This window comes from Nerophis lumbriciformis, linkage group LG01, assembly GCF_033978685.3.
Source record: "Nerophis lumbriciformis linkage group LG01, RoL_Nlum_v2.1, whole genome shotgun sequence".
Classification (NCBI taxonomy): domain Eukaryota; kingdom Metazoa; phylum Chordata; class Actinopteri; order Syngnathiformes; family Syngnathidae; genus Nerophis; species Nerophis lumbriciformis.
The window spans coordinates 53,460,230-53,483,745 of NC_084548.2; the positions used below are offsets into that span (position 1 = coordinate 53,460,230).

Consider the following 23,516-nt stretch of genomic DNA (forward strand, 5'->3'; position numbering starts at 1 on the left):
AATGCTGACCCTGACCTTTGCCGTGAAATATATTAATTGTCTCTCTTTCTCTTTAAAAAAAAAAAATGTTATTAACAAAATATAACAATTTCAAAATGGCCCCCATACACTTTGACTTTTCAGTCTGCGACCCTTGGTGGAGAAAATAAATAAATAAATGAAAAATGAATGAATGAAAAGTTAGTATCAAATTGTCAGCTTTTTTCTCATGACATCACACGTTCTGCTCTTTTTTTTTTTTTTTACATTCTTACTGTTGTTTTTTTAATCCAAAAATATGCTGCGGACCAAGAAAACTTGAGCTGCTGGCCGCACTTTGGACCCCCCTCTGTTAATGTAATGTTTTTTGTATGGTTAGATAATTCTTAAGTTTAAAAAACATGCATTTTTGTCTGTGAACATTGAAAGAGCAAATGTTTAGTAAGAAGGATAAAGTACTTTATTGATGCATTATTTCCAGGCATAAATCGATGAGGCGGGCCAGATCTTTGGCCATGAGTTTGACACTTGTGATTTACACAGTTAACTATTTTGTTTATGTGGGGAAAATACATCGGTAGAAAATGGACGGATGGAAAATATAATAGTGTCCTGTAAATTCACTTTGTGAAATTATGGCAAAAAAACGTCACAAGTGTGTGATGTTTGACATCATTTATTTTGATTAGTTACAAAACATAAATAGATCAAATAGTTGATTTTGTACAATGTACAGAAGGTCAATCACCTGCAACATATTTTGTAATTTTAGGATTTGGTTGGTTCTCAGTCATGCCTTAAAGGAACTCACTTAACTGTTTGCATCCATTTGTAAGTTTAATAAAGCCCAGGAGTGGTTTTTTTTTAAGGTATTAACAGAAATAAAGATCAATAGTCCTAAAACGAGTCAGGGAAGACTCAAAGAGGTATTAGAATATAAGTCCCGTGGAGACAAGCATGAGAACCAGTCACTTTTAGGTTCATAAAACCTTATTCATTATGGCCAGTGTAATATTTTACAATTTACCATCCCCTTTTGAGAATACAAAAATAATCTTCATTTTTTTTTGTAGAGAACATTTTGGTAACACGACGGCTTCTCCAGGTCATGAAACATGACAATGAAGCCGTTTTGTATAGCTTGTGGTAAACATGTTAGTATCAGAGATGACAGCAAAGGATCTGACCTTCTAGAATGAAACACATACAGTAAACCATTGTTGTATAATACATGATGTCAAAAGTAAATATTTCTACTTGACCATTCGTGTTCCATGGAAGCAGTTTTTACTGCAAACATGTTGGCTAGATCACGATATATCGCTGCTTACTGTAATGCAGAAGTCCAATAGATGGATGTTTTTAATTTTTTGCAGGTTTCATTCAGCACAGTTCATTTTTTGTCAGTTTGCGGTCAAGTAATCATCAAATCATCCCAATGTATGTTTACTTAACTGGAAGAAGAAACAAAAAAAAAGTGTTTTTTCATTGTTTCAGTTGGTTGAGTGATGCCCGAGAGGCGTTTTTGAAAGAGTTACGATCCAAAAATGTTCTCTAACGTGAATCCGTCACACATATATGTATTGAAAAACCTCTTGTACACACGGAAAAAATGCAGAGATTTCAAAAGGCAATATGGGCACACCCGGTTCATAATAACTTGGCAGTTGTTTTTCACCCTATTCCTAAGCACAACACCACAAGTTACACAGAGAAGACAAATAGTTTGGTTGTAAGGGATGACTTAATCACATACGTGGGCTGTGTTATATACTAGTGACGTTTATCTATGGTTGTGGTTCATCAGTGGTGTCGACCTGCACCACATCAACTGTTTCAATATTTGGGCTGCCTTATTTAGAAACAGTGAAGAGTTCAAATGCCTTTGTGCAGGCATACTTATTAGTGCAATTGCTGTAATCACACAACTCCAAACATAAAAAAACTAAATAATCACATGTCATGCGCACAACACTATTATAGTAGCTCCCTAGAATTCCTTCTAAGTCTATAACAAGATCTGATAGCTCAGTTACAGCTCTTGTTATTACCAAATCTGTGTTATATGTGTTTAATGTTGCACGATTACACCAAGAAAAATTCCTAGTTTGTGAACCCGTTCTCAAACAATGGCAATAAAACGATTCTGATTCTGATAACATAACAAAGTAATGTTTGGATGTCCATATCAGGGATCCCCAACCTTTTTCCCATCAGGGACCGGTTTAATTTATGCATTATTGTCACGGACCGGCAGATAAAAACAGCAAAAAAAAGAGGACTAAAAATTAGCCTTTGGCTACCATCTGACATATTAACATTTTATATGTCCATTAATGTTCATTGTCCCATGTACTATAACAAAGAAGTTGTAATATACATCTATTAATAAGCTTATTGGTGTGTTTAGTGGGACAGGCGAAAGTAAAGTTGGAGAAAATGCAGAAGTTTATAAATGAATTATTGTCTCTGAGCGGCCCCGTAGCAAATGCGCCACAAACCGGTACCGGTCCTCAGACCGGTGGTTGTGGACCACTGGTCTATATCATTGATGCTATCAGTGACCATTAGTGGTACGCTGTCTCTATCTAGTGGTAAACCAAATAATCAATTAAATATTAAAAAATAATTTTTGTTTATTTTTAGACTACTGACCGAAGAAATAATAATAATGTAATAATAAACTAAACTAATGTTACAGTGGCCAATATTAAATATTCTTCTTGGATAAAACGTCTGCCTTGTTTTCAAGAGTATTTAGGCCTACTATGCTACCATATTTTAATATTGGTCATTATGGTGGTACTTGAAGAGCCAAGTGTTTTCTGCGGTGGTACTTGGTGAAAAATGTTTGAGAGCCACTGGTCCATACATTCAGTCCCTCCAGGATGTCGCAATCGTGCCAATTCACGCACATTTAACAACTTCCCCGCACATTTTGGCAAATCAGCGCATTTATTCGCCAATCAAATTTGCCTCTGACCAGCACTAAAATGCACACATCAACTATCAGATCAAAACTTGTGTTTGTTTTTGGTGTAGACCAGGGGTTGGGAACCTTTTTGGCTGAGAGAGCCATGAGAGCCAAATATTTTAAAATGTATTTCCGTGATATATATTTCATTGAGTTGTATTCATTTTTTAACAATGAATACAACTAAATGAGTTTATGATAACTGTTCTATTTTTTTTTTTTAAATAACATTGTTATTCTGAAGCTAACCAATAATAAATAAAATACTTCTTACCATTAATGCGACTTCTTTAACAGGTGCGGTAGAAAACGGATGGATGGATTAAAATGCATGAGAATGTTTTATATTTTGAACGTTATTTCTAACACTGTGATTACCAGCGGAATTATTCATTACTTATCATGTTAAGCAGTGTCAGCTAAGATTTTATCTGAGAGCCAGATGCAGTCATCAAAAGAGCCACATCTGGCTCTAGAGCCATAGGTTCCCTACCCCTGGTGGAGACGAAACAGGAACAACAAACAACGTATAACGGAATATCAACTCTGGTTTCCTCCCGCGTTTCAGCAGTGTTGCCAACTCTTCAGTAAGGGAAACAGCTAATGGCTGTTTCCCCTAAAAGGCGCTAGTAATCGCTAGATGACATCATCACCTCATTCGCGTAATACATGCAATGGATGCTGTAGGAGAGAGAAATAACATCTTAGGAAAGACAAAAAAATAAATACTTAAAAAAACTCTAAATATGATTAGAACCGCTAAGGAACTTTAAATTAAGATCTATTTGTTCTGTATTGTTCAATAGTTAAGTATTACATTTGACCAAAAAACTGTAGTGTTGTGACATTTACGAACAAACTGAATCTATTGGCTGGCTTGCTTCTTGGCATGAAATAGTACTTTGTAGTGATTTAAAATCAGCGTATCAGTGAATAAACATTTACATCTCCTCGGTAGACTTGGCGGAAAAAGCGGCAGCTTTGCATTTGAGTATTTCATTTGCAGCCTGGACGCGAAAAGGCATCGCGTGTGACCTCGGGGAACATGCTTTTTTAGCTGTACCAAAATATGGTGAAGCGTATGTAGCACTTGCTGCAATGAGGTGGCGACTTGTCCAGGGTGTACCCCGCCTTCCGCCCGAATGCAGCTGAGATAAGCTCTACCCCCCCCCGCAACCCCGAAAGGGACAAGCAGTAGAAAATGAATGGATGGATGACGCACTTGGCTTCATTGTAACCAGGGTGGAAGACGAGGGATGACTGGTGTGTTGTTTCCTTTAATGTTAATAAGCTTACAATGTAATGTAGAGGTATAGTTGTAACAGTTTTCATAAACCCATGATAGTATTTATAGTCACGGAAGAGAGTGGAGGGGCCGCAAAATATTTTCTTCTTCCTATGGGGGCGTATCAGAAAATATTTGAGAAGCACTGGTCTCATGCAGCTGGGACTGCTCCGCGAGGCGACTCTAAAACCTGACCGCCTGTAGGAGAGGGATTCACGGCAGCACCCGCTCCTCCTAGAGGGCATTAATTGTATGCTTTCATGTCTCCAAAACATCCAAAAAAGTACCCTCAATTTGTCGCTTGAAGCTGTTTACAAAAAAAGTCACCCAGAGGATTTGGAAAGTCGCCAGATTTAGCCACAAAGGAGCCAAATTGGCAACACTGCATATCAGATTCATTTCTGGTTCCTTGCGACGGCATTTAGCCTTCTTGGTAATGTAGGATATAAATGATAAGCAACACACCGGTGTTACTTACTAGTTTATATGTATTTATATACATATATATATTTAACATTTATTTATCCAGGGTAAGACAAGAACAGATTCTCATTTGCAATGCTAACCTAGCAAACAGACAGCTTTTACATGACGGAGATGCTTAAGTGTGATGATAATCTGTCATCGTCTCTCATTTGTCAACAAAAATTACCGCGATAGATTGCTCTCAGCAGTTCACAAATGGTTATAACATGTGAGGAACAAAAATGCATGTTTAAGCGTAAAGCATTTTGGGGGGGTTTCAAGCGTAAAACATACATAGAGAATGTCTACTTGTGAACGACAGAACAGACACAATACCATAGCCCTTTCTGGTGTTTCGTTCTATAACTATGACTAATATAATCGGTTATAAATATTTAAAACAGTACAGTAATTTGACAACGAGCTCTACTGTCTACTTTTAAGTATGTGTGGAATAAAGTGAGTAAAACATCAATACAGTATTTGTTTTCCAATATGTGCTTTTTGAGGTTAAAGTTACAGGAACCTTTACATCCATCCATCCATTTTCTACCGCTTATTCCCTTCGGGGTCGCGGGGGCGCTGGAGCCTATCTCAGCTGCAATCGGGCGGAAGGCGGTGTACACCCTGGACAAATCGCCACCTCATCGCAGGGCCAACACAGATAGACAGACAACATTCACACACTAGGGCCAATTTAGTGTTGCCAATCAACCTATCCCCAGGTGCATGTCTTTGGAGTATTGACAACAATTTCATAAAAACACAAGTTGATTAATTGTTATTGAGAAAAAAAAGGAGCTTGTAAACATTACAACTTTCTGAAAACGATGCCGCAAATTCATGCCTTTTAGGCCGTAACAATCACAAACAAAGATGGCGAAATCCTGGATGGACTGAATAATAATGGTGGGCTAATAATTTTTTCCCTCCACTGTGATAAAACAAAGGTAAGGCAATTGAGATCAAAAATAACTTATTGAATACAAAAAGCAGCTATTAGCACCTAAAGTAACATTAATAATGGTGTTATTGGAAGTGTACTGAGATTGTTCATTTGGGTTAATTCGAGCAGAAGTAATCCTTCATCTTATGTCTTGGGAGTTGTAATTAAGTTATCAGATAAGTTTACTGGAGTTGTTTTAATGCTTCTTCTTGGCCCGTCGAAGCAGCTTGTGCTGTGTTAAAAAGATCCTCAATGAGCTTCATCAATACAAAAATAGTTTATGACTAACAGACAATTCATTAGGATACATGCTGATCAATTCCAATGATCATTATTAATTGCACTTTTTAAATTGATAGTCCTTTCACCACGAGCGCTGACAAATTGAAACAAACGGAGAAGATATGAACACATCGTCAAAGCTCAGGTCTGACGGTGATGTTCTGAAGAGCAAAAGTTTGTGGGGGATATGTAGTACAAATACTCAGGCACACAGACACAAACACACAGTACATACATACGTTAAAGAACTTGTACATCTCAAGACCCACACGGACCATTATTCACAAACCTCAGGTGCTGCGTTCAATGTCGCCTACATGCCGGAATCAATCATTTCTCACATACATTCCCTGCATTTCGTCATCACCTTCTTCATGCCCACGCACGTCTAATACTTCTCTTGCGGCTTTGTATTTACCTCGAGATTAGTTTCATTTCTTTCCCAGAGGAAGAGCGGAGGTGGGGGGCGTTGGGTGATTTTTGGCACTGGAAGGTAGAGCAGCTTTAGAACAGGAAGATGAGGAGCAACAGGTCGACGATGAGGAGGAACAGGAGCAAAATGCTCCCCCGCTGGCAACGCTGCTATCTGCGGGTGCGGCGGGACCACCGTCTGGCGGCAATGACGCGGCAGTGGGTGCCGGAGAAGTGGTCCTTTGGGAAGGCAGTGGCGGTTGGCTTTGAGGTGACGAGCTGGGCAGCTGTGTGGACTGTACGGGATGTTGCTGTACGTGCTGCAAGGTCGTCTGCTGATGGTGTAAACCTGCCTGCATCTGTGGCACTTGAGCCGTGTGCGTTTGCAGCGCTTCGGGAAAGATAGACAGGCTGCCCCCACCTGTGCTGTGGGGAGGGGCATCCACCGGCCAGCTGGCAGCAGCCGGAGTGGCCTGTGGACTTAGTGGTACCGATGGAAACCAATCCGGAGGAGCCACCTGTACAGGAAAAGTGATATTTTTACTCTCTGCAGCTGCTGTAAAAAAAGTAATTCTTATATTATTATTATAGTTCATCATGAAAGTATTTACGGCGCATCACGTTTTCCATATTGTGTTATGTTAGCCAGTGGTGTGCCGTCAGGGCCAGCAAGGCCTTCTCTGCTGGCCTAACGTAACCAGAAATCATGATCATAATTGAAGATAAAAAAATGTTTTAATTTACTTTCTCTTAATATCTAAAATTATAAATTTTCTTTAAAAGTCATATTATGCTCGTTCCAGTGCTGTTGGTTTTAGTTATAGTTTGTTTCCAATCAGAATTCAGCTAGCTTATGTTGCCATGCAGTACCAAATCTGCCAGAGGCCTTCAGAATCAACAATGCGGGCGTCCGTGCACTGTAAGTGAACGGGGACATACAGTGACAGACAGTTGCAATAGCCAATCAGATCACGAGTTGTTGTCAGTAAGGCCTTCTGGATGGCCTCACAAAGGAACATGACATTTACGCGTCCTGTGATTGGTTACTCATCGGGACCGTTAGCGGATGAATTTGCGAACACAGAGTTGAGAGACAGTTGGGATAGCCAATCAGATCACAAGTTGTTGACAGTCGCTGTTCTGTTACAACTAAAAGTTGTAAACTCTTGTTGTTAAAGTATGTCATGCTTGTCATTTATAATAAATGATAAATGGGTTATACTTGTATAGCGCTTTTCTACCTTCAAGGTACTCAAAGCGCTTTGACACTATTTCCACATTCACCCATTCACACACACATTCACACACTGATGGCGGGAGCTGCCATGCAAGGCGCTAATCAGCAGCCATCAGGAGCAAGGGGTGAAGTGTCTTGCCCAAGGACACAACGGACGTGACTAGGATGGTAGAAGGTGGGGATTGAACCCCAGTAACCAGCAACCCTCCGATTGCTGGCACGGCCACTCTACCAACTTCACCACGCCGTCCCCCATTTAATTTAATTAACATTGTTACATGTGTATTTGTCGCCATCATGTGGTCAGGGCAGTTAATATATCTTTGAGAAGTGTGTACTTTGAATCAAACTTTATCGACCGGAAGTTGTATAAGTCAAGCAGAGTACGGTATATGTTTTAATTGCTGATGCTGATTGCTTATGTCAATGTGCTTCATTGCAAACTGCATCAAAATGAACCACGCTCTGTGTTTAAGTGAGCTAGAACTGGTTGCGCACAACTATTTAACATATACGGAGCATTTAAGGCTCGCTTTTAATAGCTCACTTGAAGGAACATGTTGCGGAAGGCTGTGTTGGGAGTTGCCCAGTGAAAGATTGTACAAATACTTTGAAGTTAAAATCCACATGTACCGCTCACGTCTTTCGGAAACATCAGGGATTTTGCAGATCGGTGACTTATACAAAGAATGTGCCCAATCATCATCATTTATTCAACCTGAATCACAAGACTTTGGCCCTTAGTGTATGAGAAAGTCACAGAGACAGGTGCAGATGAAGGTGACATTGATACATCTGAGAAGTTTAGTGATTTTTTTTCTCAGAAACGTCTCCTTATTCAAAATTAAATTACAAGGTCAGTTTCTAGTACATTCTTCCACTAACCATAACATTGTCATGGAGATGCAAAACATTCATGAGTTCGTTCAAACAATTTGAAGAGGAAACTGTCTGATTTTGAACTATAGTTGGTTATGAGGTGTCTTCGTTTATATGTCTATGATTGGTTATTAGTTTATTTGTATATATGTCCATGGTTGGTTATTAGTGTCTTCGTATACAGTATATTTCTATGGTTGGTTACAAGGTGTCTTTGTATATACAGTATGTCTATGGTTGACACCTACTTTGTAGAGCTTTTCATTAACCACCAATGTCAAGTGTGAATTTCATTTACTTTATTACTTTACATTGTTATTAAGTCTTTCAGAACTAAATGGCAGGTTTTCATGACTCCATTTTTTGGAGCAACAATGTTTTGTAAAACAGATCTTTAAAAAGAGTAAATGACAATTAGAAGTGCATGATGGTGTCCGTCTGTGGTACCTCAATTGGCTGGGTCCAGCCTTCCAACTCTTGCACCTGCTGAATCTGCTTGATCTGATTGAGAGAAGGCTTAGACAGGGTTTGGCTAATCGTCTCCTTTGTCCAATTATCAACCAGTTTGTGCAGTTCGTCAGTGAATGTGCTTTTCCTTGTAGGGCTTTGATCTGGCAAACCAACAAATACAATCAGTTGTGTCCATTTTGGCCACACAGAGCCTTACTGAATCATCATCATCCATCTGTGTTCATGATAAAAGCATTGAAATAAAAATAACTTTAACCTGGAACAAACTTAAACTGGTACCTCTTTTAGTAGACAGTGAGGAGCGATGCTCTAAACTAAAATGAGGGGGAATCCCACTCTGCTCAGAACTCGAAAAAATACTTGACTGTTGGAATCCTGGACAAGAAGTACAAATAATAATTACAAAACCAGAAGACAAGAACATAAAGATGAATGTAAAATTACTTTACCACCATGAGTGACTCCATTGTTGTCCATGTGAGAGTGAGGTCGGGGCCGCAATTTAGTTTTAGCCGGCCTCGGCCTACGAGGAGAGAGGACTGGGGGCGCTGTGGGAAGAGCAGGTGTACGAGACAGGCAAGCAGGCAGACTTTGCCTCTGGTCTTTTTGGGAGCGCAGCTGTCTGCACAGTTCCTGGAGCTCTTGGTTCTGCTGGGCCTGAAGCGACACCACTTCCTTGATGTGCCTGGAGATGTCCAGAAATGAAATGCACATTGAAGGAATCTTTCACCTGAGTACAATCGTTTCATTAAATAACACTATTTTTTTGTCATCTTATAAACTTCTTTCACACAACAGGCAATTAAACGATTTAATGTGCAATTCATTAGGTCATGGTTTCAATCAATCAATCAATCAATCAATGTTTATTTATATAGCCCTAAATCACAAGTGTCTCAAAGGGCTGCACAAGCCACAACGACATCCTCGGTACAGAGCCCACATAAGGGCAAGGAAAAACTCACCCTAGTGGGACGTCGATGTGAATGACTATGAGAAACCTTGCAGAGCACCGCATATGTGGGTAACCACCCCCCTCTAGGGGAGACCGAATGCAATGGATGTCGAGTGGGTCTGACATAATATTGTGAAGATATCAAAAGTCAAACCCAAACCCTAATAAATCACACATTTGATTGTTTGTAGTGTAAAACGTGTATATTAAATGACAAAATAAGAAAACATATATTTTATACACACTCATGCAAACTATTTGCACTGTTATACACATTCACATCACATTGACCCCATTCCTGTCAGTCCAACATTTGGTAGATTCCCTTTACAAGTTGTGGGGTTGCAACTTATACCACCTTTGGTTAATTTGTTTTCTGAAATGTAAATTTGATTCATGTAATGTCAAAGTGTTTTGCACTTCCGGCCACCTTACTTACTTCTTTCTAAGCTTGTGCAGTTCTCTTCTCAAGTTGTCATCCTCCAACTCACTTTCATCATTATCGTCGTCACTGCTGCCCACTGGGGAGTAGCTGTGCTCGTGACATCGAGAAAGATGGGACGTCCTTGGAGTCCTCTTGCTCTCATCTTTGTCAGCATCCTTCGGCCGAGACCGCCTCCTCTCCCTGATCACGACAGGAGGCACTGGGGAGCTGTCACTCTGGTTGTCTTCCTCCTGGGTCTCAGCCTTTGTTACAGAGAAGCGTCCAACTTTTCTGCGGGTGCTGCCGTGGACTGCTGATGTTGCATCTTTTGGGGGAGAGGACTGAGGCACTAGGGTCACCTGTTGAAAGCAGACATATTAGCCGTGTGTTCCTTGTCCAGACTGTCACACATTAGTTCTGTCATTCCTCGTACTTGAAATCGTCCTCTGCGTGACTGTGATGGATGTAGGGTCACCTCTTTCTCCTCTTTGACCGACTGACTGATGGATCGTCCCTCTAATAACAAGACGGGTGTAAACAAAAAGGGGCGACGGGGAGTCAGAGACACACGCACAGAAACATAAATATGCAGAACACACATAAAATGAGGCAAACATCCAGAAACCACACACAGAGAAAACAAGTCCATGAAAGACGACATACAAATGCACACGGACAAACATGGAACAGAAATATAAATTTGTGTTAAAATCCATCCACCGAGATATTTGCTTACGGGTTGCATGCAGTTTTGTTGCTTTAGTATTTTTACAATTATCAAAAAGACTGTATTGTCAGTAAAATGTGCATTACGATAATGCATTATTAAAAGCAATACTATAAAACTAAAAACAGATTTGTCCACTAAACATTATCTAAAATCTTACTCCAACCATCATACCATCTCACTGAATGTGTAAGTGTAAACAGAAAACTATAAGAAACCAATGGCAAGCCAACACCAGAATATGCAGCCCCTAAAATAAGACATATAGGGATGTAACGATTACCGTTATGATAAACCGCAGTACTACCATGATTGATTTACGTGGGCCCCAATTTAAACAAGTTGAAAAACTTATTTGGGTGTTACCATTTAGTGGTCAATTGTATGAAATATGTACTGAACTGTGCAATCTAGTAATACAAGTTTCAATCAATCAATCAGTAAATTTCCTGACAGTTAGTATTATCCTTTCAAATTTAAATTATCGTGAACCCTTGATTTGAAAAACTTGGTGATACTGCTAATCTCTAACTAGCTAAAATGCTAACATTGTCATGATCACATGACAGCTTGGACTTTATTATTTTTCAAATGTTCTGTATCATTTCCTTTCCAGCACTTTTATTTTTGTTTTTTCACTTCCTATTTTCCTCTGTCAATTGTCTGAGCGCTGGCTCCCTCACCTGTCCCTGGTTGGCAATCAGGATGTTTTTTTTTGCCAGCCCTGTCCTCTGGACTGGGTAGATCGTTTTGCTTTGTAACTTCACATGTTGCTTTGCATTTTTTTTGCTTCCTACGCCTCTTTGAGCTTTGTGCCCTTCCCTACTGCACGTCTTTGTTTTTGTCATTAAAACCATTTTTACCTGCCGTCTCTGCATCCTGGGTTTACGACCAACACAACACCAAGCCAAAACATGACGAAACATGACTACAAGATACATTAACATCTTACAAACAGCACCCATTTTGCCTTTATCATTAAGAAGCACACTTAAACTGTAACAAATGAAAACACATGAAGATGAACATATTTAAACACTCAAACACTGTAAAAAAATCAATAGATTTTACGACAAAAAAGTGGTAGCTCAGGCGCCGGAATTTTACCGTAAAATTAACAGTGATTTTTTTCACCAAATTACTAGTGTATATGGAAAAACTTGTTTTTACAGCGCATTATTTTGGATTAAAAAAGGGTACCACTGTTATCTTTGAAGTTAAATTCTGGCAACTGCCAGTTTTAACTGTAAAAGCTACTGACTTTTTTCGTAACAGTAAATAAAATAGTTTTTAAGAAGCCCACACAATATCTTATGTATTGTATATTGTGCATTTTGCTTATGTATCTATTTTTAATACAGCTTGGTTAAAAGATTTCAGTGTGCAGAAAATTATATTTTTGAGCGCATTCAACAGTACTGTGATGATAATAACCTTGATTTGAAATATTCATATCGTTACATCCCTAGTTGACATGTATATAGGCAACAAAAATACATGCAGCATTGCAAAAATAAATGGCGTCATAAAAATGTAGCCTTAAAAAAAGCCATGCCATGTGCAACACTACTATTAGCCCAGAGTAGCATGCATTATATAGAATACATTTTGATCATACCCATAAGATACATTTGCAGCATACAGTATAGCATGAAACAGCAGAGCTATGCTGTATATGCTGTGCATACAGCTCAGTAATTATGCATAGCTTGCGATGCATGTTGCTTTCTATACTGAGCCACTTGGCGGTGGTGAGCTGGGAGGGTAGCTGCTGGCAGTGCCTGTGGACTTGGGCCAGGGAGGCGTCATGTCAAATGAAGGGACATGACAGCATGGAGGCAGATCAGCTTTGGGTAGCCAACCTCTTCCTATGCTCCCACACACTCCTCTACAATATTCTCCACTGACCTCGCTCTCACTTGGGTGAGTAACCCATGCAAAAGGAAAGACTGCCAAGAAAATTAAAATTGAGCACAAAAAAAAATGTACACAAGAATGTTGACGCTGATATTGAATTAGGATTATAAACAATAACAATATACAAAAAAGGTTATGTAGCTGTTGACATTTCACATAAACACTTCCTGAAAGTTAAGAAAGTTAATTTACTATGTTAAAATTAGGACTAGATATTAGATATTATACAATTGAAAACATCACAATCATTCCCATTCACTCACTCACGCTTTCTTTCTCTCTCTCTCTCTCTCTCTCTCTCTCTCTCTCTCTCTCTCTCTCTCTCTCTCTCTCTCGCTAAAAATCCCTAAGAGGACGCTACCTTGCTGGACTCTGGGCTTCTTGAACAAGCTGGCGGAATGGCGCAGTTTGCATGCCCAGTTTTTGAATTTGCGAGTCCAGGATTTCTTGCTAACAGGATTTCTGATACTAGGACATGTCAGGTTTAGGCCAAAATATCCACCTCCTGCATTATGCTGCTGCGGTCCATGCCCGAGGGGAATCGGTTGCTGACGGAGGGAGAGCTGCGATGCTTCTCCAGTGGTGCTGGTGTCAGAGTGTGGGGGGACAGCCTACAACAGTTTTGACAATCATGGAGTATAAGAAAGATAGAGTTTAGACAAACAGTTGGCTGCATGGGTGGAAATATTTTAAAGAGAAAAACACCCAACATTAAACATGTTGCAGTTTTAAAGAACACATTTAAAGGAAACGGGTGGAAGTAAAAGACATAATTTAACTTGATCACATAGGGTATTTCCTCATATAGTGGCCAGAACTGGTTATTTACTTAGCTGCAGAGGACATCGGTTTTCTTTTGGAGTACCCCAGTTTTTCTTTGTTCAACAAAGACCAATTGTACAAAAACCAAGGCAATGTTTGTCATCAGAAGTTGAACAAATCCAATGAATCCGTTCCAGACACTCCCGCATTTGAACACAAAACACATTTTATACAAGATATTTATTAGGGGTGCAGAAAATAGTTTTGATTCACATTCAAATCGTGATTCTTATTTATTCCGACCCTAAATCGATTGATAATTTTCAAAAATGTATTTAAAAAAAGTATATTATTGTGTAATTGTTTTAAAGTGGACCTATGATGATTCTAGTCTACATTTAAAACACTTCCTTGCGAAAAGAGGCATCCAAAACTACGTGCAAGCTCACACCAAAATGCATTAACCTTATTATTTGACGCTTATATCTAACATTCATAAGCAAGAAAAGACAAAATTAATCATAGATTCCTTTTAAGAATACACTTTTAGAAACATGTTTATTAGGCTATATGCAGGCTTACTCACTGCGGCTATACGTCAGCAGTCAAGAGGAACTTTTGTAACCTGTAACCTGTTTGAAAGGTTTTATCATAATTTTCATACCAAATAATATATTGCGAGAATCGGCTTGAATCGAGAAGAGTGTTAAATCGACATTTCAGAATCTAATTGTCACCCCAAGAATCAGAATGGAATCGGGAGTTGCCGTAAGATTCACATCCTTAAAAATTAAAGTTTTACATGCAGAAAACAATGCATTATTTTTATTAATGACAAATTATCACTTTTACTTTCATTGAAGACTATTGTTGGCAAAGACGGCGAAGGAGGAGGGAACGAGAGAACAGACGCCACTTTCATACTTTGCTATGTGTTCTTAATTGACTTTAATACTGATCCTCACCTTCTTCATCAAAGTGCTGGCCCTTGTGTTTAACCCAATGACGCTCGGACAACACGTGTGGCCACACAACTTAACTGTACGTCACAACACATCACACTCTTGTGACTCTGCAGCACAAAGCAGTATGCTACAACTCACAACTTTATTTAGCCCCAAGGATGCTTTTTTTGCAGCTGTTCGCCATTATAAAAATCACAAAGACTGAGTCACTACCACGTGGATGATTTGTTTGAGCAATTGATTTTGTTACATGATACGTGGACAGATGGATTATTTTTTTTATATTTGGATGCATGATAATCGAGACAGCATACAACAATTTTAGCAAGCTTTTGGTTTCTGTTACTGTATGTAAACACCTGCACTGCAACAACATAATTTCCCCATTGTGGAATGAATAAAAGTCTAATTATAATAATAATTACAACGTAGTTTCAAACTGGATAAATAGTAAGAACCTGAGGAAGACTGGACAAAGGTCAGCATCGGCATTGATGTACCGTATCTTTCGGACTATAAGTCGCTCCGGAGTATAAGTCGCATCGGCCGAAAATGCACAATAAAGAAGGAAAAAAACATATATACGTCGCACTGCAGTATAAGTCGCATTTTTGGGGGAAATTTATTTCATAAAATCCAACACCGAGAATAGACATTTAAAAGGAAAATTAAAATACATAAAGAATAGTGAACAACAGGCTGAATAAGTGTACGCCATATGACGCACAAATAACCAACTGAGAACGTGCCTGGTATGTTAACGCAACACATCATGGCAAGAGTCATTCAAATAACTTTAACATATAGAACATGCTATATGTTTACCAAACAATCTGTGACTCCCGATCCCAAAATCCGATGAAATCTTCCTCCCCGGTGTCGCCTCTGGTATATCCTTTCTTTCTGCTGCTCGATTGTCGTTCTCTGCTGCATATTTCACTACGTCCAGCTTGTAATCTGCAGTATATGATTTCCTTTTCGGTGCCATTTTAGTTCAGCCCTTCTCAGTTTTTATAAGTTACCGCTAGGGATGTCCGATAATGTTTTTTTGCAGATATCCGATATTCCGATATTGTCCAACTCTTTAATTACCGATACCGGTATCAACCGATACCGATATCAACCGATACCGATATATACAGTCGTGGAATTAACACATTGTTATGCCTAATTTGGACAACTAGATATGGTGAAGATAAGGTCCTTTTTTTAAAAAATTAATAAAATAAAATAAGATAAATAAATTAAAAACATTTTCTTAAATAAAAAAGAAAGTAAAACAATATAAAAACAGTTACATAGAAACTAGTAATTAATGAAAATGAGTAAAATTAACTGTTAAAGGTTAGTACTATTAGTGGAGCAGCAGCACGCACAATCATGTGTATTATGGCGTCACATTAGTGCCAAAAATCCGAGCGCATAAAAACTGTTATCGCGCGCTGATTCTCCACTTTGTGCGTGCGCGACACCCTTTTGCGCGCGCGTGGTGCCTTTTTGCGCGCGCGCGGTTCCTTTCTGCGCTCGCGCGGTGCCTTTCTGCGCGCGCGCCGTCTCGGTCTGTGCGCTCTCTGTGTACTCCTGGCATCTCTCCTCGCGCTGTCATGTTTCTTTTTGGCACTTTGGGGGCGGGTATGCTTAGACGGCCCCTCCTTTCTGATTGGCTCTGAGCATTTTTCAAATGACCAATGATTCTCCAGCGTAGCAACGTTGTAGCCATCTTACCTCGGACAGCTAGCCTCAATCATTACATTGATGTCAATGGTACATGTACTAATTAAATTACCATAACTTGCTCGATTTTCGACCAATTTACAAACCGTTTGCCTTGTTACAAATCTTATTACATGTAGATATGACATAGGATGCTGTACCTGTTGAAATTACCTCTTTCGCTTTAAAAAAAAAGACTTAATTGTGAAACATAGTTGTGTAGGGTCAGTGTTAGTCAGTTCTCTGATTATTTTAAACTGTTTCAGAATACATTATTAAAAGGCTATTTTTAACATTTTAAAAACCAAATTCAAAGATTATTTCATTAATTTTATGGCTGAATCAAAATAAATTCCATAAATTAGAAAACAAATGTTCAAGAAGAAGTGAAAATATAAAATAATGTTATGGTTGGATGTTATTGCTGGTGGACCAGTTCTGGCTGAAAGATGTGATTATGGTGTTTGTTGTCTTATTATTTATTTGGGTCACATTTTGTATTACCCTGTATTGTGTTTATGTGGTATGAAATAGCCTTCATCAGCGCACGACATGTTTTTATCCACTTCTTCCTCCGTAAATCTTGATACATATTGACGATGACCCGCCCTGCTATACTTCTGATTGGCTCTGAGCATTTTTCGCCTGACCAATCAGAAAGAAGGGGCCGTCTAAGCATACCCGCCCCCAAAGTGCCAAAACGAAACATGACAGCGCACAGACCGAGACGGCGCGCGCGCGCGTGCGCACGAAGTGGAGAATCAGCGCGCCATAACAGTTTTTATGTGCTCGGATTTTTGGCACTAATGTGACGCCATACTGTATCCCTTGCAGACTGTATTGATATATATTGATATATAATGTAGGAAGCAGAATATTAATAAAAGAAAGAAACAACCCTTTTGTGTGAATGAGTGTGAATAAGTGTAAATGGGGGAGGGAGGTTTTTTGGGTTGGTGCACTAATTGTAAGTGTATCTTGTGTTTTTTATGTTGATTTAATAAAAACAAAAAAACAAAAAAAACGATACCGATAATAAAAAAACCCGATACCGATAATTTCCGATATTACATTTTAAAGCATTTATCGGACATCTCTAGTTACCGCCAATGTTGATGTGATCCATTTTAATAGCTACGGCAGTAGCATATAGCATATAGCAGTTAGCATCCCATGACCCACAATGCACTTCTGCCATGACCCTCCCCCACCGAATTCTTATTGGTTGACGTGTGAGTGACGATTGCTAACGTGTGTGTGACGATTGCTGCCATTTGCTTCGTCTCTTACGCGAATGAGATAAATAATATTATTTGATATTTTACGGTAATGTGTTAATAATTTCACACATAAATCGCTCTGGAGTATATGTCTCACCCACGGCCAAACTATGAAAAAAACTGCGACTTATAATCCGAAAAATACGGTAAGTAAAGCAAAGTCAAGTAAAGGCAGGCCGCTATTTGAGGAAATACTTCAGATTTACTCAAACCCTGATTGGTGTTGGTCACTCACCAGGATGGTTGGTTCTCCTGGCACGGGAGGGCGCTGGGCCGCTGCAGAGACATTCTGACAGACAGGGGGAAAAGAGGTGGGGGGCAGTGTGTTGGTGGAGGTGTACAAGTGAGATGGGCCAGGTTGCTGCTCCAGTAAGTCCTGCTCTGCTGAGTTGAGCACTTCTGAGGAGGCTTCCTCTGCTCCTCCACAACTCTCTGGCTCAGGGGTGGTGGAGGAAGAACGGGAGGTGGTGGAAGAAGTAGTGGAGGATGAGGACTGGGGAGACGTATCTGAGATAGAAGCAGGTTGGAGGAAAGATAATGGCAGCGGCTCAGATGACTCATCTCCACCTGCGGATGTGGAGGCAGCTGATGTTGATGCTGGGGCGGATGCAGCTACCCCGGCTTGAGCCGTCCCGCTGCTGTGCTCTTGATACAACAAGTTCCTCAGCTTTTCATCCAGCGTCTTTATCCGATTGTCACCAAATTCTATTTTAGGGGGACCTTCGCTGTCTGACTCGGCCACAGAAGACGGCTGAGCAGGGGACGGGCTGAGCGTGAGGGAGAGTGGAGGGAAAGAGGCTTCGGTTGATCCCAAATGAAGAGGTGGCAAAGAAGAGTCTGAGGAAGGGTGACCTGACACAGGGCAGCTGCCTGTGTCCTCTATGACGTTTGTCTCTTCTGTGGACACCTCTGACTCTGAGTGCTGTAAAGACGATTGTTTGGGAAGTGGATGTTGTTTATGAGGCATATCTCTTACCACTTCCTGTTGCTCTGGGTTTTGTGTCTGACAGTTCTGTTGTGACACATGGGCAGGCATCGGGGTTTGTTGTAGAACATGCTGCTGCGCCATGTTGTTATCATTTTGTTGTGCCTGAAGAAACTGTTGACTGGCTGGCGGGGGCAACATTTGGCTTGGATCCGACATAAAGGCAGGGCTGCCCATGATCAGCTGTTGTTGCTGCTGTAGCATCATTTGCTGCTGCTGCATGTCTACTGTTTGCTGCATGTTTAATTGTTGCTGTTGTACAGGCACAGTAGCAGCTTGCTTTTGTAACTGACACTGCTGCAGCGCTTGTGGAGTACTCTGTGATGTTTGTTGATGCACTTTCTGAATTTGCTCTTGGTACAATTGATCTTGTATCTGCTGCTGTGGTGGTTTTGCCTGTAGATTATGCATGGCCTGTTGCCCCAGATGCAATGCTTGTGATTGTTGTTGTCCTACCACAGCCTGCTGTTGTACCGGTTCAAGCTGGGGGTTTTGTGCAGCTGATTTGGCTCCCTGTGTTTGTGTCTGCTGCAGATGCTCAAAATCAATGTGGCTTACTGTTACATCTGTCTGAATACTAGAGGCTGGTAGAGGCCCAGCCATAGCAGCAGGGGGCATTGTGGGAAATATGGTAATGTTGGTAGCACTAGATGTCGCTGTGGATAATGGAGTACTGAGCCTTTGGTCAGCAAAAGTTGAGGTGAGGATGGGCACCTCAAGACCACTTGAAATGTTTTGAGGGCTGGGGGGTTCAAGAGAGGAGGCTGGTGCAGAAATGCTTTGAGATACAGTTGCATAAGGAGTCTGCATAGTAGTTGGGGCAATGGAGACAGTGGTTAAAGCAGTGGAGACGACGGGTAAAGTGGGGTAAGGAGGGGGGGACATCCCACAGGATTCTTGACTATGGGAATCTTCATTTTCTACAAAGCAGAAAGAAACACACAAGTTAGTAAAAATATAGCATTTTTTAAATATAAAAGTCAAAAAGGAAAGGACTCAAATGAGTGCCTTGAAGAACGCCTCAGTTATGTTAATCACAAATTTTGACCCGTGTTTTATGTTTGCCAGTAGGGCTGGGCGGTATACCGGTATTACGAATTATAACGGTATATTATAGAAAGAGGTATGTATTTGAGATAATACCGCAATACAGATATATGTAATCCTTCAATGTTTTGACGCGAAAATGCTGTTTCGCCTCCTCTATGCACAGAGTGAGGCGGGGTAAGCGCCGTGCTCACTTGAGACAAACTCCAGTACGAAGAGTGTGTGAAGCATACCTGTCAACCTTCCTCTTGATGCCGGGAAATCACAAATTTTGACCCCTTTTGCAGGCGTCTTTCCAATCCAGTTTCCCTTGGATTTTGCTCTCAAGGAAAAAATAAACCTCAGCAGTATTGTTGCCAGCGATCCAGTCTGTTTGACTCAAGCCACGGTAATACCCGGGGCAACACGCGTTTATGACAGCAGCATGGCGAGTTGCAATTTACGTGATTCTATCAAATCAACAAAAAGAGAGATGGATGCACTTGAAAACGATGGAGAATACATTTCTGCCAAAATATAAACTTTGTGTAAATAGATATATGTTCCTAGTTGCAACGGTATGAAAAAAACGGATTTAAAAAGCTGTCAGAAATAATTAATTTGTTATATGAGCTTTCTCGTCACAACTACTTTACTCAAGAAGCACTGGCACAACAAATGTACACACAATCTGAAAGGGTGTTTAGCTTGAATGGCAATATTGTCACCAGCCACACAGCATCCTGCAGTTGGCAGCTTGGTGTACCTGGGTTAATAAAAATGTTGAGCTAAAAAGACACTATTGTTAAAGGTAAATTATTTTCAAGTTGCTGCTGTCGTTTAAAATGTCCTCTTAAGCCAAGGACTTTATTGGATATTTTGTGATTTTGTGATTTTGTTATTAGCTGAGGCATTCAGCATAGCTAAAGAGTTGTTTTATTGAAGATTACACTTTACTATTCTTATATTATTTTCAAGGCTTTTTACATTTTTTATGTGCATCTATCTATGTATGAAACTTCAACATTTGGTTATACTTGTATAGCGCTTTTCTACCATTCTTTAAGGAACTCAAAGCGCTTTGACACTATTTCCACATTCACCCATTCACACACACATTCACACACTGATGGTGGGAGCTGCCATGCAAGCCCTAACCACGACCCATCAGGAGCAAGGGTGAAGTGTCTTGCTCAAGGACACAACGGACGTGACTAGGATGGTAGAAGGGGGATTGAACCAGGAACCCTCAGGTTGCTGGCACAGCCACTCTCCCAACAGCGCCACGCCATCCCCTCACATACAGATACATTTCCAGAAAGGTATCTCTGAGGCCTCGTCAGGACAAATAATATTAAATCCGAATATTTTCGCCTATACTGTTCCATACAGCAGGGCTGCCCTGTGAACCCATTGCCTTTTGCTCCTGCCATTGAGCCTCCGTCAATAGCGCTTTGTACCAATCCGCGTATTACGGGCATATGTAGACACAATGAGCATGTGAATGTTTTGACTATGCAAATTCACCTCCTTCTATAGGTCTCGGACATCTCTGTCTTGCTCCAGCTGCCTTATACTCTCCAAGCTTTTGGACACGTGTCTGGCTACAAACTGAACCTGGGTAAAAGTAAAATATTCCCTATAATTTCTGCTGGCAAGAAATACCCTCTGTACAATTTCCCTTTAAAATTGCCTCGCAAAGTTTCACATACTTGGGCGTCCAGGTCACACATACGCTTGCAGACCTTTATAAAGCCAACTTTGTTCCACTGTTGTCCAGAATCCGGGGAGATTTTGATCGCTGGTCCTTACTTAATTTATCTACAGTGGCTCGTGTCAACTCTGCTAAAATGAATGTACATCAGCCATTTACCTATTTGTTCCAGTATATACCACTTTTTCTCCCTCAATCCTTATTTTGTAAATTAGATAGTCAGATTTTAGATTTCATTTGGAATAAAAAGATTCACAGGTTACATAAGCAATATTTACAGAGACCCAAATTGTCGTGAGAATTGGCACTACCAAACTTTAGGTTTCACTAATGGGCCACCAACATTAGAATTCTTAAAAAATTGGCTGCAATATGAAGCATTTGATTCCCCTCCTTTTTGGCTGATTAAGGGGGCTAACTCAACTAAACCAGTATCTCTTAGGGCTCTGGTTCACTCTCCCCTCCATTCTTCTACTTCTGCTTTTACGAAAAATCCTCATTCAGAATTTGGGTTCAGTTTAAGCGCTATTTTGGCTTATGTAGTATTTTTAGTCTTGCACCCACCACTGCTAACCATGTTTTCCCTCCCTCTCTTGTTGATAGTGCCTTTTTAAGATGGTCAAGTATGGGGATCAACAACATTAAAGATGTATACATTGACAACACTTTTGCCTCTTTCCAGCAATTTTGGGATGAATTTTCACTCTCTCGTCAACACTTTTTTCGATATCTTCAGATGCACAGTTTTGTTTTTAATACTTTTCTTGGGTTTCCTAACTTACCAACTGACAGTTTTATATGCTTTTTTGACAATACTTCCGATTTTAAAAGGATCAATTACATGTATTTACAATTACATTTTTCATTTACGCCCTGAATCTCTGAAGTCAATTAAGTCACTTTGGTAGGGTGACTTAGGAGTGACCTGAGCTCTGAGAAGAGCTGGACAGAGATTAAGTAGAGTTCATAAGTCTTCTGTTTGTGCTGGACACAGCCTCATTCAATGTAAGCTAATACATCGTACTTATTATACCAAAGTCTGGCTGGCTAAGATATATGACGGAATATCGGTATTATGGGATCGGTGTCAGCAGTCTCCAGCTAACTTAATACACACGTTTTTAGCTTTGCCTGTTCCTGTGCAGTTACTGGACTGAAATCTGTAATACTTTGTCTTTGGTAATTGGTGAAAAGATCAAACCGAATCCTCGAAGCGCACTATTTGGGGTAGCCCCTCTGTCATCAATCGTAGTTTACTTATATAGCCCTTAATCACAATGTCTCAAAAGGCTCATCTTCTCTTGGCAAATCCAAAAAGTCCCAAAAAATCCAATCAACAAAGGTTGTTGCTGTATGGCCTACATTTAAAATGACAATTTTTACATTATTCTTCCAATTCTAGATATAAAGTAACATGATAGTGATAGGTGAGCTCACCTTTATCTGTTCGAGAGGGTGGGAGTGTCCTTGATTCTGCATTGGGTGGCGTGGTGGCTGCTCCTTGGCTAGAGAGCGAGTCTCTGTGGCGAATGGTCTGGTTGATAAAGAAGCGCCAACGCCCCACCGGAGATGAATGTGGCTGTGAGTCAGCTGAGGAATCATAAACAGAAAAATATAGTTGTTTGTTATGTAGTCGTGTAGTTCTTTTTTAGACCGCAAACTAGCTCAACTCAACCAACAGCACTTCTGAAGGTTGCAATAAGCATATAATATAACATTTTGCCTCAAGTTCTTCAAGACTAAATTATTTAGCAATCATTGACACACAATAAACATATTTCCTAACTGTTTTTTATGACCACCATTATCCATAGTGTCATATAATTGGGAAAAAAAAACAATTATTATGAACTCACATGTAGAACTAGTGGGAGTGTTGACTTGCAATTGGTCAGAAGATCCAGTCTAATAGAGAAATAAAAGATTGTTAGGAATCAAAAATAGTGTCTAAAAGTGTGAACAAACATCTGATGATACAAGGAAATATGCAAATATTCATACATGTGTTTGAAGAATGTCCTGGGCTTTTTCAACTATGGCTTTTAGCTCATTGACAAACGTCTCTTTTTCCACATCGAGGACAAAGACTTCCTCCACCTAAGGTCAAAATATCACACAA

General features: G+C 40.0%; 1 protein-coding gene across 1 annotated transcript in view; it reads right to left on the reverse strand.

Annotated features, from left to right (window-relative positions):
* Positions 1-639: 639 nt before the first annotated feature.
* Positions 640-23,516, reverse strand: part of wnk3 (WNK lysine deficient protein kinase 3) — a 99,588-nt gene continuing 76,711 nt past the window's right edge. The window contains exons 15-25 of the mRNA XM_061986672.2: positions 23,399-23,494; positions 23,254-23,302; positions 22,835-22,987; positions 17,908-19,577; positions 13,314-13,563; positions 10,742-10,824; positions 10,324-10,667; positions 9,379-9,614; positions 9,209-9,304; positions 8,906-9,069; positions 640-6,860 (exon numbers count right to left, since the gene is read on the reverse strand). Coding sequence (XP_061842656.2) covers positions 6,363-6,860; positions 8,906-9,069; positions 9,209-9,304; positions 9,379-9,614; positions 10,324-10,667; positions 10,742-10,824; positions 13,314-13,563; positions 17,908-19,577; positions 22,835-22,987; positions 23,254-23,302; positions 23,399-23,494 — 3,639 coding nt within the window. The 3' untranslated portion in view covers positions 640-6,362. The remainder of the gene's footprint in view (positions 6,861-8,905; positions 9,070-9,208; positions 9,305-9,378; positions 9,615-10,323; positions 10,668-10,741; positions 10,825-13,313; positions 13,564-17,907; positions 19,578-22,834; positions 22,988-23,253; positions 23,303-23,398; positions 23,495-23,516) is intronic.